The sequence below is a fragment of the Microchirus variegatus genome (genome assembly GCF_963457635.1).
Source record: "Microchirus variegatus genome assembly, chromosome: 1".
NCBI classification, from domain to species: domain Eukaryota; kingdom Metazoa; phylum Chordata; class Actinopteri; order Pleuronectiformes; family Soleidae; genus Microchirus; species Microchirus variegatus.
In genome coordinates this window covers 4,778,811-4,796,816 of record NC_139802.1, presented here as the reverse complement: position 1 = coordinate 4,796,816, position 18,006 = coordinate 4,778,811, and the positions used below count along the sequence as shown (strand labels likewise).

General features: G+C 40.5%; 2 protein-coding genes across 2 annotated transcripts in view; both read left to right on the top strand.

Annotated features, from left to right (window-relative positions):
- Positions 1-377: 377 nt before the first annotated feature.
- Positions 378-6,491, top strand: dbf4 (DBF4-CDC7 kinase regulatory subunit; the record flags this gene model as incomplete). Its single annotated transcript, XM_083895717.1, is given in 14 exon segments — positions 378-422; positions 426-480; positions 1,437-1,597; positions 2,966-3,169; positions 3,313-3,363; positions 3,447-3,516; positions 3,625-3,701; positions 3,798-3,843; positions 3,959-4,004; positions 4,104-4,229; positions 4,882-4,996; positions 5,487-5,602; positions 5,708-5,925; positions 6,055-6,491. Coding segments are annotated over 14 exon segments (1,767 nt in total).
- Positions 6,492-9,628: 3,137 nt separating this feature from the next.
- The window catches only part of adam22 (ADAM metallopeptidase domain 22), a gene marked incomplete at both ends in the record, with an annotated part of 63,761 nt that continues 55,383 nt past the window's right edge, over positions 9,629-18,006 (top strand). The window contains 3 exons of the mRNA XM_083895629.1: positions 9,629-9,722; positions 9,931-10,091; positions 14,672-14,748. Coding sequence (XP_083751755.1) covers positions 9,629-9,722; positions 9,931-10,091; positions 14,672-14,748 — 332 coding nt within the window. The remainder of the gene's footprint in view (positions 9,723-9,930; positions 10,092-14,671; positions 14,749-18,006) is intronic.

Sequence of the window (18,006 nt, the reverse complement as noted above, 5' to 3'; positions counted from 1 at the left end):
TACGCTCACTCCACCATTGTATTTAAAGCGGGAACGAGACGTAATGTCGATCGAAAAAAGTTTCCTCCAGCTGCACAAATATAATGAAAAGTAGCTGGTCAACGGACGTTGTGTGATAGCAAACATGCCACGACAACTCGGGAGACTTTCTTGTTGGCTTAAACCTGCGAAATGTTGAGGCGAACTCGAAACAGGAAACCAACGAGCCTGTGGAAACATTGGACCTACTGAAGTTGAATCAGTGTCGGTTACAACAGCCTGTACCTCTTCTCAGCTGTTATTGTTTTGCCAGACGCCTGTTTTTGTTTCACCTTTCAGTGTAAATAATTTTTGTAGTTTGTTACAACAACGGAACAAAACGGAGGACTTCCTGTGACATGTTGACTCAAGACCGAGGGGCGAGAAAAACATTTATCTTTCAATGAAAGAGTAAAATGAAGCCAAAACGCATTCAAAGGCCTCGAGGACCCAATTGGCAAGGTAAAATTATAGTTTATTATTTTATTGTAGTGTCTTTTCAGTCTGTTTCACGTATCGTCGTAGTACAACATCGCTAATTATTTTAAAAGGATTAATACTAATTTATCAGCAAATGGTGTCTAAAATGAATCCATCTTCAATTGAAATCCATCCAAGATAATAACCAAGTACGTTATTACACAGCACTGACTACACAATATCATCAGCTCACACGCGATTTGAATAAAGTAAAGGAAACATATCCAAGTTTATTGAATTACTTTATATTTTTGAACGAAACTGTAACGAAAATAGAATGCTGTACAAATGACATAAACATGATGATGATGATAGAACGATGTGATAGATGCTCAGATGATAAAAGGATGTTACAGGTGGAGTCCAAAATCAATCAAGTGTAATACTGCCACAGTGGAGTTGGAAAACTAGAGATCTGGTTCAATAGTTTCACAATTTTCACTCCCATTTGAAAGAATGAAGCAGACAAATCAGTTATTCAATAGTCCATGCTTATATTTTGACAATTGGTAGGATATTTAACATTTATACACAGAATGATGATGGTCTTCCTTGTTGCAGTATATGAGATAATATCATACAGTATCATATAGTCTACCAGAACTAGCACCAATATTTACATCTTGACTCTTTTTTTTACCCTGGAGGAGCACGTAGTGGGTTCAAATCAAAGCCACACCAATTAATATAATACAATTTTATATTAGGACAGGGCGAGACACAGTGGTGTCTGTCCCAAGTCCAAGAAGTTAAAAGTAGAACATGTGTTGAGCAGCTGACGGTGAAGGTGCTGACAAACAGTGGTCACGATGCGTAAAGTCAAATTGATTCAGTTGTTGGGGATCAGCTGACTGAGTAGTATCTATTGATGCTCTCAGGTGAGATTAAGTTGTGGAACTGATCTTTTTTCCTGCTTTATTCTTTCCATTGTCTTTTAGGAAAGCCTGGGGACACAATTACACTGAGCCAAGCCAAGCCAACATCACATGTTTCCTCTTCCACTCACAACAAACCTTTTGCTGGGAGAGTGTTTTACCTTGACCTGCCATCAAACAGGACCACAGAGATACTGGAGAGTGACATCAAACAACTGGGAGGGGTGAGCGATGATCACATTTACTTCCAGTTTTAATTAGCTTTAAATGTCTCTTTTGGCAGCATTCGATTCTACTTCATTTGTATTGTGCTAGCAAGCATACATTTTACAGGGTAAGAGGGAGACCTTGCAATATTGCTTCTACGTTAGGACTGCAGCTTAATAGAAGCAGGCTTCAGCTATCATTTCATCTCTTGTGCAACAAGCTTCAAATTAAGTTTCAGTGTAAAACCATCTTAATAATCAGTTGTTTTTTTTATTGATGACCGCTGACATGCCAGTGTGTGAAGGATACTTTAAACTTCCTGCTCTCACTTCCCTGTCTTCATGATATATCATAGATCAATCTTAACTTAATTTATTGATGATTGTATAACACACAATGTCCTTTTTTGGCTAATTTACCTCCTTATCTTTGTGCGCCAACTGGCTGCTATTTATTTTTATTGACTGACAAAATCGTTCTTAAACTGTGGTGATGTTTTCATTAGAATTATTCAAGGAAAAGGCATGCTATGTCTTTAATTAATTAATTTAATTTGATGCTATTTTAAAAGGGTAGCATTTTGGTAACAAAACAAAACAACTGAATTTACCTTGCTTTGATAAAACACACTGAAATGATCAAAATGGATGTATGAGGCCCTACCAGTTGCCAAAGTGTGAAAAAAGATGATTCACTCATGTTTTTGTGGTCCTCCTCAGTCTAAGTACAGGAGATAAAACATGCGATGTTGACTTCCGCGCTTTGGGACGTCACAAGATGCTAAATTCCTGGAAATGTTGTCTCGCGGAGCTCCGCTTTGTCCGTAAAACACGCAAGAGTGCTGGCGAGGGCAACTGTATCTGAAAACCGGAAGTCTGCGAAAATTTATATCCTTGGCTCCACAGTGCAGCACAGAGTCCTACACAAACTTCCAGCTTCAGATGATTTATCTTTCCAGTGGATACATGTTACACATGCTAGAGCCTGCAAATGCTAACTGCTGTTAGCTCCCAATACCCTCTGTGAATGATGTCATTTCCTGTCCCTTATGTTTCGTTGTGTTTTTTTAAAGAGAGATACTACTAAACAGGGCTGTTTTGGCAGTGTGATTGAACTGCTGTGTCACAGACGTGTTCATTAGGGCACCAGGGAACTAGTTTAACTTGGAGAAATAGGATATAATATGGGACCTTTAAATCAGAAAAATGTATTGTATTGTGTTTCTCTACTCGCTTAATTGTGGACTCTTATAAGTTGCTATTACCATAGTTGGATTATGCATAGGTGGATACCCAGCCCTGTGATGCTTTCAATATGCTCTGTGAAATGCTGTTGTCAATCTTTAAGAATTCCTCAAAAACATCTGTTTGTATCTTGTCTGTCAGACCGTCGAGAAGTTCTTCAGTAAGGACATTAAATATCTGGTCTCCAACAAGAGGGAAGCCCAGTATGTGCAGTGCCTCAGGCAGGACTCGCCCGTGCCCAGCCCAGACTCTGGACCAAGTTCACCTCACCCTTGCTCAAATCCGCACCGGCCAGGCAGCCATGGGGACAACCTCAAGAGCAGGTCTCAGGGTCAAATAGAGACAGTGAGATCACTTTTATTCACGTTATTTACATGTTTTTTTACTCTTTAACTTAACTTTTTTCCACTTACTTTAAATACATATATAGCATTATATTCTTTCACATTCAACCTCAAAAATTAAAACGTTCTGTTGATATTTCACAGTTTGTCGCGAGTCGAGGGAAATCTTTGGTGGAAAAAGTGGTGAAAGAGCAGGTTTGTTAAGTCAATATTAATAAATCAACAAAAGACCTTTAGTTTTTTGTGCTAATAGACAATCTGATGTGTGATGTGTTTAGGAGAGGGCACAAATCAGCAAGATTCTGTCAAATGCTCTGGAGTGGGGTGTGAAAATCCTCTATATCAAAGGTATGTCCCTAATGTTATTTCAGTTAATGTTACGTTACACTTTATTATATTATGTGAATTGTTGCGGTGCATGAAATTGTAACTAATGTTGCTTTAAAAAAATCACAGATGTAATGGCGTATGTACAGAAGAGGAAAAAGGTTCTTAGCAGCCAGTGTCCTGCGACTTCTGCTGTGAAAACAAATGTAAGTGTATGGGTTTAAACTCACTCGTGCCTTTGCTGTGAACATGGATTACATGAATACTTTCATTTAAAGTTCTTTCTCTGTCTGTCTTCATAGGTCAAACCGGAGTCGACAGCAAAACAAGGATTTCAGAAATGCAAAGGTTTGATTTTCTTTTGCATTGTTTTATATCTTTAGCTCAAAATGCAGTGTCGCTTTTTGATGCTCTGTAAATACATACTCGAATTGAAATGGACTATTTATGATGTTTTTTTCAGCTGGAAGAATCACTAAACCATTCGTTAAGGTTGAGGATTCAAGCAGGTAAAAAAAAACAGGACAGTAAATGAAGCTGACCTCAATCTTCTGTCTTTAACTTGTTTGCACCTGCCAACTATTTAATGTTTCTTTGCTCTACCTTAGACACTACCGTCCAATCTACCTCACAATGCCAAACATGCCAGAGTTCAAACAGAAGTCTCTTCCTCCTTGTAGTCCCTTCTGTGTCGAGGACAAATATTCACCTGGTAACAAACAGGATGGGAAAAGGTTTGGTCATTTCCTTTTCTGCTTTGCTCTTAGCTAATGTATCATTATGTGGACAGTGCAACATGTTACATGTTCAGAAAACTTCTTCTCATTCCCGCTCTCATTTGAATTAATTAAAATAGAAATTACACTGTCATCATGTCATAGATCAGCTTTAAGTTGATTTATCAATGGTTGAATCCTCATTTACCTCATTTATTAACAGACAAAATAGTCTTCAAACTGCTGATGTTTTTATTATTATAATTATTCAAGGAAAAGGCATATGCCTCGTCCTTGCATAATAAAATGTGTAGTGTGTGATGACTTCATCTTTCTATCTCTTTTTAAAGTTGCACTGTTTGTTGATGTCCTGTCCTTGTTTTTTAACCATGCATGGATAAAACAAATTTCCAACAAAGTTACTAACCAGTTATCTGTCTAACCAACTATCTCCAAAATACTGTCCACCGAATAATGTATTTGATGTCTTTTGGGCTCTTACTAAAAAAATTAACATTCTTTAGGTGTCTGTCTGCACGTTTTAATCGGCGTTACTCGATCGCTTGCACAACAAGACTGCATGGACATTAATCATTTAAATTAGTCAAAAATGAACAATTTTATCTTGCTATTATTCTATTTGTTCAACCCCTGGGGTCTTTGGTTACAGAGGTGTGAAAGCCTCAGGCAGTGAGGACAAAGCTCACGGTCGAAAGAAGAACAGAGACAAGAAACGAGGCGGCTACTGCGAGTGCTGTGTGGTCAAATATGAAAAACTCACAACGGTAAGTCTTCACATTTGTTCAGAAATTGCCATTTTATTATTTTTAATTCTTTAAAAATGGGTAGCTTTATAATGTATACTACTAACTTTATAATGTATACTATTAACAATTCATTACAGCTTATCTTGAATTAGTAGTTATTAGGGTTAGAGTGCACAAATTGTGAAGGACTTGTACTTCTAATGATTGGACTTGTTTAAATCGTTGCATTTAAAAAAGAAAAGATAAAAAAAAGGCAACGAGCGCTTCAGTCAGTTGTATCTTCATTTTGTTACGAGCTAGACCTGAAAACTGATCATCACTCCCCACAGTAATTGTTCTCATTTAGTTTAATGTAATCTTCAGGGTCTTCAGGTCTTACCTTTTATTCTGTGTGATTTATTGTGAGGCAGAAGCTTACACCAGATTTTCACTGCAATTGTTTCCGAGTAGCCCCTCAATGGAGAGAGCTGTGTTTATCAATAATTTAACAGCCATCTATTTTGTTCAGCATCTGCAGAGTGAACGTCATAAGGCTTTCTCCAAGAGTGATAAATACTTGGTGGTGGACAGGCAGATTTCATCACTGCACTGCAACTTCATCCACATCAATGCTAAAGCAAAGAGGTAATGCTTCTGTATTCCATTACATATTACATCAACATTAATATTTACAAAAATATGTCTTTATTCTTTACTATTTTCATTAAACTATATTTCTATTCCCTTTAGACCAAAGTGCAGTGTTTCCTCTGTCCTGGTAGCTACTGGATCATGTGGGAAAACGGAGCAAAGGCAAAGGGCAGAGCTCGATACCACACAGACTATTAAACAGGAGCACAATCAGACTTTAAGTGTGGAATCTAATCCAGGATGTGCTGTGAAAATCAGATCACTCCCTGTGTCTGTGCCTCTGATGCACAAGGACAGGATGAGCACATCTCTTGCACGTAAACGGCAGTGCAGACAATATTCCTTGACAACTTGCTCTCGAAATGCTCAGGATGTTGAAAGTCCTCAGCTTACAAAGGAAACTGCCTCCTCTAGAGGTGAATGTCATGTACCGCTTCTTTCCTTAGCTGCTCAGATTGACTCAGTGGACCAAATACTTCACAAAGACACAAACGGCTCGCCCTCACCTCTTCATATCAATGCACAGAATGACTCTTCAAACAGGATAAATGTTATTACAAAGCAACAAGAGGAGCAGGATATGACAAAGGATTTGTTATGGTTTGAGGCTTTGGAGAATGGAAATGCATCACCAGACAACAAGATCGTAACGGACCTTCCAGAAAACGCACAAGTTCTTTCACAAAACTTTTCTCCAGTACGGAAAATACAGAGAAGGATCCGAGTTTATAAACGCAAAAGACGGAAAGCAGACCCACACATTGAACATTCGAAGCCAAGCGAGGTGCCTGACGACTCCATGCTGAAGCTTCGGGAGCTTTTCCAGTCAAGTGATGACATGGATGTAGAGTTTCATGGATTTGAGGATGACGACAATGAATGAGCCGGACCGATTACCTGGACTGTTATTGCTGTTTTCAATTCTATAACCATATCAATTTTTGTGCCATGGATTATCAGTGCAATGATGAAATATCCACAATGTGTCACATTCTTTAAAGCATTCCATAGCAAACTGCCACTTGAAGATTGATGAAAAAAAAAATCATATTTATTTTTAGTAAGTGAATGTATTTCTTAGGACTAAATACTGAAGCGTCAGTATTAATATTTTAATACAATAATCCAGAGAAAGAAAACATGGCTCTTTCCAAATGGAATAGATTGTGTAATAAAATACAAGGTGAATGACCCGTCTGTTGAATGTGTGGTACTTGGAGACAGGTGACATTTAAGGATTTTTTTATAAGTGCACTTTTCATGACTTGCCTTCATGTGGTTTTTCTAATGCATTAGCTCAGCTTCTCTCATTTTCCTGCATTTGCTACATTAGCGTAGTGCCTTTTGTCCTCCATCACTGCTCTTAAATGGATGCTCTGGGTCAAATGGGAGTCGCTTTGCCGCTGACATTAAGAAAAACACATGAGAACAGTGTGTTCTGAGGTATAAGCACAGCATCATTGCAAATAAAGGCGATGTTGAATGCAGACCATGTCATTTTATTAAAACCTGCTCCCAGTGTACTTTTTGATTATAGTGAAATGACAATATGATACATGTTCTGCATCTTTCTTAGACTAAGCATGCACATGGTAATGATTTATCACTGTGAGACTGGAATCTACATCCTGTATTGAACAACTCTTTGCTAAGTGTACACACACATTTGCAGTACAGATAATGTGCTTAAGTTCTTGCATAACTCTTAACAGGTGAAGGATGTAATGCAGATGCACAGACCTCACACATTATTTAAATTCTTCCCAATGGAAGAGAGGCTCCAGGATGTATTAAATTTAACATTGTGTCAGATTGTGTGTTAACTCTCGCCCCAGAACCACAGCAACTCCCTGAGTGAACAGTGACTGAGACTACGCAGACTGGTGTGGCCTTCCAACATTGCTTTCACTGCAACAGGTAATGTGATGACGCCAGCAGTTTCAGTAGTTCATGTACAATATAACGTATTCACTAATGTAAAAAAAATTACAGAATGAGTCCAGAGGTGCACCCAAGCCCTGCCTATAGTCACCTGCATGGGGCTATACACCTCCAGGACAACCCCTTGCCCCTATAAAGAGCCCCTTACTACTTTTCAATAGTTTTGTCTTTATGCACATGTCCTAAGAAGTTGATTTGGCCTGTTTTTACATCCACAAGGAGACCGCCAAGAGATCTGCCACAGGCAAATTCATACACCGAATAAGGCCAGGTCCTCACGGGTCAGCTGAATGGTTGGAACAAGAAGATCCAAGCCATCAATACCGACGCCCTGCTCGAAATCAGATTCCATATATGGCCAAGGGAACACTTCCCAGTCGAGAGAGCTCCTCACCACACATGGAGGGTTTCACCCTAAGTCCAGCACCTGAAGCTGTTCACTAAGCAGGAGGAAGGAGGCCGAGGACAGTATCCAGGATGAAGCAACTAACATCCAAGAGTACATGTGGAAGATGGCCGCCAGTGATGAACTGCGAAGTGAACGCCACAGGCAGCTGAAACCCCAGCAGTGAGTAGGAGTCAGTGGGACAAACCTGGGGGGACAAGCGTCTACATGGCATGTTCCACTTACAAATTTAAGAAGGGTTTGAAATTGAAAAAACCATATCAATGGCTGGAGAAAGCTGGACTGACAGACAGCACCTCATGGGGTCTACAGCACCAGGTGTAGTGAGACAGTGCAGCACATCACAGCAGGAAGATACTGGCTGGGAAGGCTTGAATAATGTACAGGAACATCTGTGCCGTTTATAGGCTGGGTCAAGGATCAAGATGGAGGACGCCTACAAAGGTGGTCAAGAGTAACGCAGTGGTAATTGAAAGCAACAAAACAAAGGGCAGTGTTCATAGATGTGGCAATCCCATGTGATGACCACATCAAGAACAAGGAACACAAGAAGCCTGAGCGTTACCAAGGGCTGAAATAGGTGCTTAAGAAGATGTGGAACGTGAAGGCAACTACGGTCCCAGTATTAGTAGGAGCACTAACTCGGGGCTGTTAACCATCATATTTAAACTTAAATAAGATGACTGTAAAGATGCAGATATTTTCCCACTTTCCCTATTATGGGAATAATGCAAATTTACCACCATCAAATTATCACAAGTGGTTTTTATTAAGATGTGCGCCTGCATATCATCCCAGTTTTTCAAAATATGTTATTGTTGTGGTAAAACGGTGAATACCACAAAAAAAAAGATGACGTTCTTGTGAAACGGCACAAATACTCGGTTGATGGAGTGAATCATGCATGACGGGCAGGTTTGGGCAGGACAAGGACTCCCGCTGAGATTTAAAGGTACAGTGTGTAGACTTTAGCAACCTCTGGTGGTTGCTTAGTTCCATGTTACAGCTGAATATCTCTCACCCCCATCCCTCCATACCAAGCATACCAAGAACCTATGATCAAAACTTAAAATGGTGTTCAGTTTGTCCAAAAACATCGTTGTCAAACATATTTTATTTGGTGATGATGAAAACGATTCATAAATCAAGGTGATTTTTATGCAATTTTGTTCTATATACTGTTTTTGCCTGATGTAAACAACTCGGCTTACATCTCACACACTGGACCTTTATCATGGAGGGCGGTGGATGTGGAGCTGGTGGTGTTTTTTTGGTAACCCTCCCAGTGGGGGAAAGGCCGGGCCCGTAGCTCCTTTCCACCCTGTGTCCGCTCATATTTATGCATTAGGCGTTTCTGCAGTGAGTCGCTGGATATTGATGTGTTGTAAGGAGGTGTTCCCAGTCCTCCCTCCCTCTCCCTCTCCCTCTCCCTCTGCTCCCTCCGTGCTGCTCATCCGCGGGGTCTCTGTGCGCTCAGACGCGTTTGGCGTTCGCACTCGTAAGAACCCCCCAATGGCCCCCCTGCACCGACGGGACTGCGCTAACCAGACGACCAGCCCCGGCTCCGAGTGCTCCTAGCGAAGGCAGGACCCAGAGCCCGGGAGCCTGCTCCTGGAATACCGCATTGTTTTGTCATTTTCCAGCCAGAGAGAGAGAGAGAGAGAAAGGTGAAGATGCTGATGATGAGCCCGCGATGGTGGATTTCCCTTTTGTGCGTCTGTGGACTGATGCACATCGGTCACCAGAGCAGCACAAATGCACGAAATGGTAACTGATATCTCTCCTGTTCTCCTTAGCGCGAAACGATAAATGTCAATATATCAATTATGGCAGATCGACGACTTCACGATCTGCATCTAGAATAACACGCACTGCTTGTTTTGTGTTGAGCGTGATCAAATCATCCAGGGACGCATGAAACACCTCGGATGGCCATGTTTGTGATTGTTATGTCTGTGTTTCCCTCTCCGCGCAGGAGACGCCTTGCTGAACATGAAGGCTCTTCGTGATGCGGGCAGGTTCGTGGGGAAGGAGGACACGGTGCCTCTCCGCCTGCTCTTCAGCAGGCACAACCTCAGCCAGATCACGCAGGATGAGCTCAGCACCAGGGTCAAAGCGAGCCCCGGCTCCACGCAGGTACATGGAGGTGTTTCATTGTACTGTTGTCAGGATGGAGAGAGAGAGAGAGAGAGAGACAGAGAGGAGGCTGTGTGATGATGATGATGATGATGATGCCTTAAGGAGACATCCCTGTCCTCTGTCTCCAGTCTGTTTTCTGTTTGATTCATCTCCTCCTCAGCTCCACTCACAGGTAGCACACATAATAAGTCAATCACTAACAAAGGAAAAAGCTTCAGGAAGTCTGTGGGTGATTTATGGGTCATCACCACTGCCTTCACAAGCAAAATGCAAACATACTATAATATAAAGTGAGTAATTCGACTATTTGAGTGTTATCTTGTGAGTGTAGCTGCGTTGGCATGGTCACAGCAGCTGTTCACTTTTTTAATGAGTAAATGTGTGGATGATGTACATTAGGGATGGAAGGATATTATATATAATTTTACTGTTTATCGGAACAAGAAGAAGCACTCACAGTTAGTTGACCGTGGTGAATTTCCATTATTGGGATGATTGCATTGGGAAAATCGTTAATATTTCACGAGTGACTTGAGATGCTGTCTAGCTCATCAGCATGCAGTCTTAGAGATTTGGTCTGAAGCGCCACCAGGGGGAGCCTGCATCTTTGCAGTCATTCCAACACTGGCCTTAATTAAAATTCTTGTTTTTCACTTTAAAACATTCACTATTCTATGTGTCCTTATGGTACAACTTATGGTTTTTGTATCATTAGTGATATGAATTCATCTGTTTTCTCTGTATCTATAATACAGACAAATGTTTGTATTCAAATCTCTAAGCTTATTTAAGTCCATATTTTTTAAAGCGTGTGCATACAAACTATATGAAGGTAGAATAAGGACATAAATATGCTCGCTATTAAAGAATATTTTCACACTTCATATCACAATATTATTAAGAACTGAAATAATTGTGACAGGAGATTTAATATCATACCTAATATACTGTATGATTTATATGATGTGTACATTAAGCTGACATTGCAGATACTGTATATTCTTATTGTTGGTTGATATGTATGAAAAACAGTTATATAGATTGACTACCAGAGAGCATTGGCAGTCACATTTTTTCTTTTTATAATCTATCATGATCAATCTCGGGACCAATCCTCACAATAATTCATGAATTTAAATTACATTAAAACAAATACAGCTGAATAACACTATTCTGTTGCCAGTGATGTGTCGGCAGAGCCTTAATGTAGCCACTCAAAATCTCTAGACTCGTGGACAAAGTGGGCTCTACATGGGTTTAACTCAATTTTTGCAGTGTGTGTGGTTTGGACATGATTACCAACAATATAAAATCAATCATGATAAAGTTATGCAGAAAGCTGCTGTTAGTCATCTGATCCCCATGGGCCCAACAAGGTTGTTTAGCAAGGGAACTTACCAGAGCCCTTTGGACTTGTCTGTCGTTACATTTACAGTGTAGTAATACTTGTAATCACTGTTACTGTGTTACTTAAAACCACCATGTATTTTTAATTCAAACCCTTCTGGAGCTGATGATAACCATAGGCTGTATAGTGAAGTCACTCAGGAAATAACAATATATTGAATAGCCACCAGGCGGCGACTCCACCGGTTACAAAAGAACTTTGTTTGAATGCAACTATATGGGAAGACGTCTCACTTAATTTACAACATCACTAAACGTTTTTTTCCTGAAGACTGAATGATCTCAAATGATCACAATTTTCAAGTCTTACAATGTCATTTTTTGTAAATTATGTTCCCATAAGATAAAGTATGACACATGTGTGAAGATCTGTGCGATTGACAGCTGGTATTAGCCAATAGGAGCCTGGTTGCAGCCTCTTTGCAGTCTCTCTGCAGAACTTTTGCTTTCAAAACATCAAGATGGCTTAAGCCAAATCAGGAGTTCAGATTCTAATGGGTGACGTCACGACTGGTTGCTGGTCTTGATGCTTAAAGGTGCCATATGTAAGAATGTGGCCAAAAGCGGTTACTACATTCAAATTCAAAATACCGAGGTCTTTTAGGTTTCGTTTTCTGACGTAACTGGCAACCCGTGGTTGCTCGGCAGCTGAGACTATTGACTGCAGTGATTGGTACACTGCGGTAGGTGGCGCCACATGCCAAAACATGATTTCAAAACATAAACATGATTTGCAGTCTGCAAAAGATTTTTTTTAATGCAAATATTTTGTCTGTACTGTTGTTGTTGGTGAGTTCAGTTTGTTATATGAACATTATTCCTGAGTCTCTATTATTATTAGGAGGATTTTATGGTCAGTTGCTTTAGATTTATTACATAATGCACCTTTAAGTTTTATGATGATCTCAGACCTAAATTCTTATATTTGCGTTAGTTTGTTTCAGCACAGGAAAATCATTAACTTTACCATGTCTGAAAAATGTATTCTGTTAACTTATGGTTACAAAAATAACGCTTACTCGATTGCCGTTTAAACATTTTAAATGAAGCTATAAAATATACATTTCAAATGTAAAATAGATTCAGAGAGGAGGAGGTGGATGTTAACATCTTTGTTTTTTTTTTGTGTTATTGTCTGAGTCCCATATTCTCTGGAGAGATAACGTTTGTGATGTCACGTGCGCTAAGTTTGATCAGTTATCGGCTGTTTTTAGCTCAATAGCCTTGAAACAAATCCGTCAGATGGGTCAGAAAATGTGCAACACACAGGAAGTTATTTATAGACTTCTGTTGCTTTGCCTATTTTCAGTCTCTGGCACAAACCTCACTGAATGAGCAGCGGGGACTTCAGCTACGTGTTCATAGCACTCTGTTGTTTTGGTAGAAAATACAATTTTTCAAGTTGAATTAGTCTGAGCACGTGTGTTGTTGGTTTTTACCCTGCCTCTCCTCCTGTGGTGTGTGTGCGTGTGTGTGTGCACGCACACTGCTCTGACAGCACTCACACGCATACTTCAACTGTCATGAGTGGAAAGCCAGTCTCGCTGTAACTGAGAAATCAATGTAAAAAGAGTCAGTTGTAGTCTCCGAATATTGGTCAGGCCCAGTCGAGCCCAGGATATGCTTTCATTCAACACAATTACTGGTACCTTCTCCCATCATGGATCCAATCTGCCAGATTAGATTTCAGAGATGTGCCATGGAAAGGGATTGCCTTTTGCACACACACACACACACACACACACACACACACACACACACACACACACACACACACACACACACACACACACACACACACACACACACACACACACACACACACACACACACGCACACACGCGCTCTTAGCCGCTCATATATGCATTGACCACGCACTGACACTCTGAACAATAGAGTCTGTGGTCACTGGGGACCTCATGGGCTGCGTTTGTTCTTGGGTGAGCACAAGGGTACCCTCTCAAACGGAAACGCACACACACACACACACACACCCCCCTTGATGCCATGCAGCGGCTGGTCTGTACCAAAGGTCACTCGTGGGCTGGGCTGTGGAGGGGGAAGGGGGCAGTGGTGCTGTAGCTGAGCTCTGGGACTCCCCCCTGGACCTGCGCAGGAATGATTGTTGGGAGTTCTCGTTGACCCGAGGGTGTGTAATGAAGGCTGTGCCATATGTGCTCAGCACTGCGGATGATTCAGACTTTCCTCGGGGCCAAATCGATGGACTTGGAAGAAAGGGCGTGCAATTCTGCCTGTATATAAAACGCAATGCATCATCGCTTATGGTCATCTGATTCTCGTGGGCCCAGGGAGGTTGTTTAACACGGCCGTTTGGCCTTGTCTATAGTTACAGTTACAATGCAGTAGTAATCATAATCTTTGTTCAGAATGAGCTCCCGCTACACACCAGGCTGGTTTTTAAATCTCGTTTAAAAACATGTTTATTTTTGTTGGCTTTTAACCCAGAGTGAGTTGTGTCTTATATGTGTTTTAGCTTATTTTCTTTTTTCTTTTGTATTATTGTTTGCATAATGCGTCTTTTTGGTTTTTGTGTGTGTCTTTAAGCCCTCGTATTGTTGATTTTTATTGTAATGTACTATTGTGTTCACAGACTCAGTTCAGTGAAGCATCAGTGGGTTCATTTTGAAGGGATGAGTCAGTTAGCATTGTGCAATCCTATCATGTGTTATTAATGTGTCTCTGTATTGTGTAGATTAGTCTGTTCAGAGTTTGAGAGAGTGGAGAGTCATCCATCAATGTAGATGAGGATCGACTGTTTCCGGTGAGCCGTCAGTCAACGATGCAGAGATGTTCTACAGTCTGTGTGTCTGCAGAAGTTACCAAGAGTGTTTAGCAGATTATAGAATTGAGCAGGGGCTGTGTCACCTCACTGCACGTTTGAACTTCTACACTTCTACACTTCTACTACTAAACTACTGAATCACAATGTGAAAGTTTACAATCTATATGGGACATTTTGCTAACATTGCCTTAAAAAGTCCAAGTTTCCCCATAGTGACAACTGCCTGGAGTTAAAGGAAGTTTGCTTATATTTGAGCAGAAGTTGTTAGTAAAATACTGATCTGTGCATATGATAACGAACTGAACTGTGAATGTAATAATGGCTGCCTTTAGAAACGGTAAGTAACCTGCCCTCTCTACCTTTTTAGGTGAACCATGTGGCCCAGGCGACCTTTAAAGTCGAGGCCTTTGGGAAAGAATTCATCTTGGACGTGGAGCTGAATCAGTGAGTATTACATTATTAAACATCTTAATTCGTCTGTCTGACTGGTTGAGTATGTGTTTGGTTTAGCTCTATTTGGTTATCTCTCTCTCTCTCTCTCTGGCTGCATCTTTGCCGTCTCGGAGTCTAGTTTGTCTCGATCCATCATTCTTATTAACCTTTTTCAAATGATATTCATTATTTTACAAACATGTTTATGGTTTTATGTAGATGAAGATGGCTTCTTCTCATCTTTGTTTGAGCCATTGTATGAATGAATGCACAGTGTGTGTTTACGTGTGTGTTTGCAGAATGTCAGTGATTGTGTGTGTGTGACTTAGAGGTTCCATCATAATGGGAAGTGATTTATGGTAAAGGCTGGAGCACTGCACTGTCAGACCCAGATATTGATCACATCACTGCTGATGGAAAGCAAGCAACTCTCTATCAGTCTCTCCCACTCTTACTTAGTTCCTCTACCTTTTCTCCTCCACCTCCTTTTTATAATCAACCTCTTTCTCATGTTTCATTATAAACCCTTTTTTCTTTTCTGTCTTTTTTGTTCATTCGTCAGACCATGGCAGGTTTGTCTCATTTTGCCCACACGCTGGTCACTTTGTTTAACACAGGCATTCACACTTTAGTAGCTGTTTCTCTCTACAGCTGTAAATCTATAACACAACCAAGAAAAGTATTACATAGTAATAGTAGTATGCACAAGAAGTCAGTCACACAAGAACTAGGTTTATTGGTCATTATTCATCTGTATAAGCAGACAAGCAGACAAACTTTATATTTTTATTCTCCACCATGTGCCAACAAGTTTAACCCTTTAAGTCTGTTTGGACTTTCTTTTTTTGCTTATTTTAACCATAAAAGGGCCAGAAAATGTCCTGCGAGTAAGGGCTTTTGGCCATTTTTCCAGAATAAACTTCAATATCCAGCTGTGATTTTAGTCTCTCCATCCATTATCTACCGCTTTATCCTCCACCAGAGGGTGGCGGGGGGTGCTGTGCCTATCTCAGCTGTCATAGGAGCGATAGGCGGGGTACACCCTGGACAGTTAGCCAGTCCATCGCAGGGCTATTTTGGTTTACTGCATGTTAAAATAGTGTATTGACAATCTCAAATGAAGAAAAAGAGTTTTATTGAGAAAAAAAACACTGTGGCTTTACATGAACACCAGATTTGTGTTTTAAATTTGAAACAGGATAAAACACATTTATTTTGTCTCTATATGGAAACTATGTATAGGCGTTTTTTCAACTCTTTCCTCTCTGGTGACAAAGCCGCTGATTCGCCAGCTTCCTGCAACAGTGAGAGCGAAATGACAGTAATAACCACATGTCGGCTTTGACTTTTGGACAGTTGGAATTTTTTCCGATAGCACAAACCGCTGCGTAACTGCAGTAATGCAAAGTGTGGTTGCGCAAAACGCGTTTTCGGCGATACGCTCTGTGTTAAAGGGTTAAAATGATTTAAATGAATTCAGTGATCGTAAGAATAAAAAATTGCACTGGGACAGTTATGTCTGTTTATGTGTGTATAGTGTCTTGTTTTCATTTGGGATTGCGGTTAGTTTTATTGCTCTTATGTATGTTACATATTGTTGTTTGCCTCTGCCTTCTAAGGCAGCAATAAATAAGATTTACTGTTATTGTTCGTGTACTTTGGTGCCTTAAATGTGTTTGCTTTTTTGTTGATGATCTTGGCTCTGCATAACTTTCTCCCAGTCCCACTTACCTTCCCTCATGAGTGTAGATCTACAGTTTCCCCTCGAGTCTGTATTAGTACACCTCTGCTGTCCTCCTCTCTCCTCCTCACCGTCTTTAACCAAACTCCTCTGTGAACTGATCCCTTGCTTGACAGCAATATCGCTTTTGTTTATAGATAGATTTTATGCCAGACAGAATAAACCCAGTTGACATGTGTGTGGGTGCAGGAGTGGGAGATATTCTAGCTGAATGGGTCAACAATGTTTTTTTTTGACGTCCACTAATCTCATTTTGATCAATGAGTGACTCCGATGCTGTGCGTATACGTTTAATTGCGGCACAAGCATAAAAAGGATGGTGTGTTTTTCAGCTTTAGCTGCCAACTGTGTCTCTAGTGTAGTAGTACAGTAAGCTTCATACAGTATCATGTATTTTATTAAGTCGAGTTGGTGTGTGGCCATGTGCTGTGAATAAGGAGTGTAGGTGGTTTTTTTAGTTTTTTTTTATTATTATTATTATTATTATTATCATTATTTAATTTTAAGTTTCATGTGTTTCTGGGCACATCTTTTTGTCAGGTGCTCTTCTGATGAAGTTGGATTCTGTAATTCCTACAAACCTTTACCAGCTACTGTAGCATGAACTACCACAAAAGTACTCAGTAATAAGTGATAGTACTGTAATAAGTAGTGACAACTTGTTGTTTTTGTCGTAATCTGTTATTGATTGGAATGTCAGCATCCCGATGTGTGTTATTACAGCTGGTGTGTTTCTACTACAACATGGTCTTTAGTCACCCACGTTAGCTGCTCGGCTCAGTGGATGTGTCGGTTGGTCTGGTGATTGATCGACCGCTCTAATCCCTCGTCTGAAACGACATATTTTAGAAAAGACAATGATTTTCCCCCGAGAATTAATTCTTATAACTTTAATGATCTTGGATTTTCATGAAGAGCCAGATGTTTTGCTTTTTGGAATTGAATTTCCTAAATGGTTGACAGATTTTCATAACATCATAACAAAGTCATTTGTGGTCACCAGACCATCTTTGATTCCTGGTACTATTGCGTTAAAAGACCCCATGCCATGGCTCTCGAGGCGCTAGTCCGCTCCAGCATGTTTGTGTATAACGATGACTCACCTTGTACTCGGGGGGGAGTACACTCGTTCCCATCCAATCGAGCGGTTTGATGCTGCCCAATGCGACCCAACATACCATTCAGATGCATCAACTCTATTGCCGGGCTGAGCCTGCATTTCTCCAGTCTCTTCCTCCTGCAGCAACACTGGCATCACTTATTGGTTCAAACATTCGTGGCCTCACTCCAGAAATGTCCCCCTCATCCTCTTCTCCCACAGAAACATCATGCTCAACTTCCTCTATGGTTAACACCGCAGATATAGGCGACACTAGTGGTGTAGAGTAGGCTGTATTCCATGTTTATACATGCTGTCATGCTGTGCTGTAGCTGCAGTGGCAACATTCATTAATTCCTTCATTCATTCATTTCAATCATTGTCTACCACTTTATCCTCCACATGAGGGTCACGTGGTGAACCCTGGACA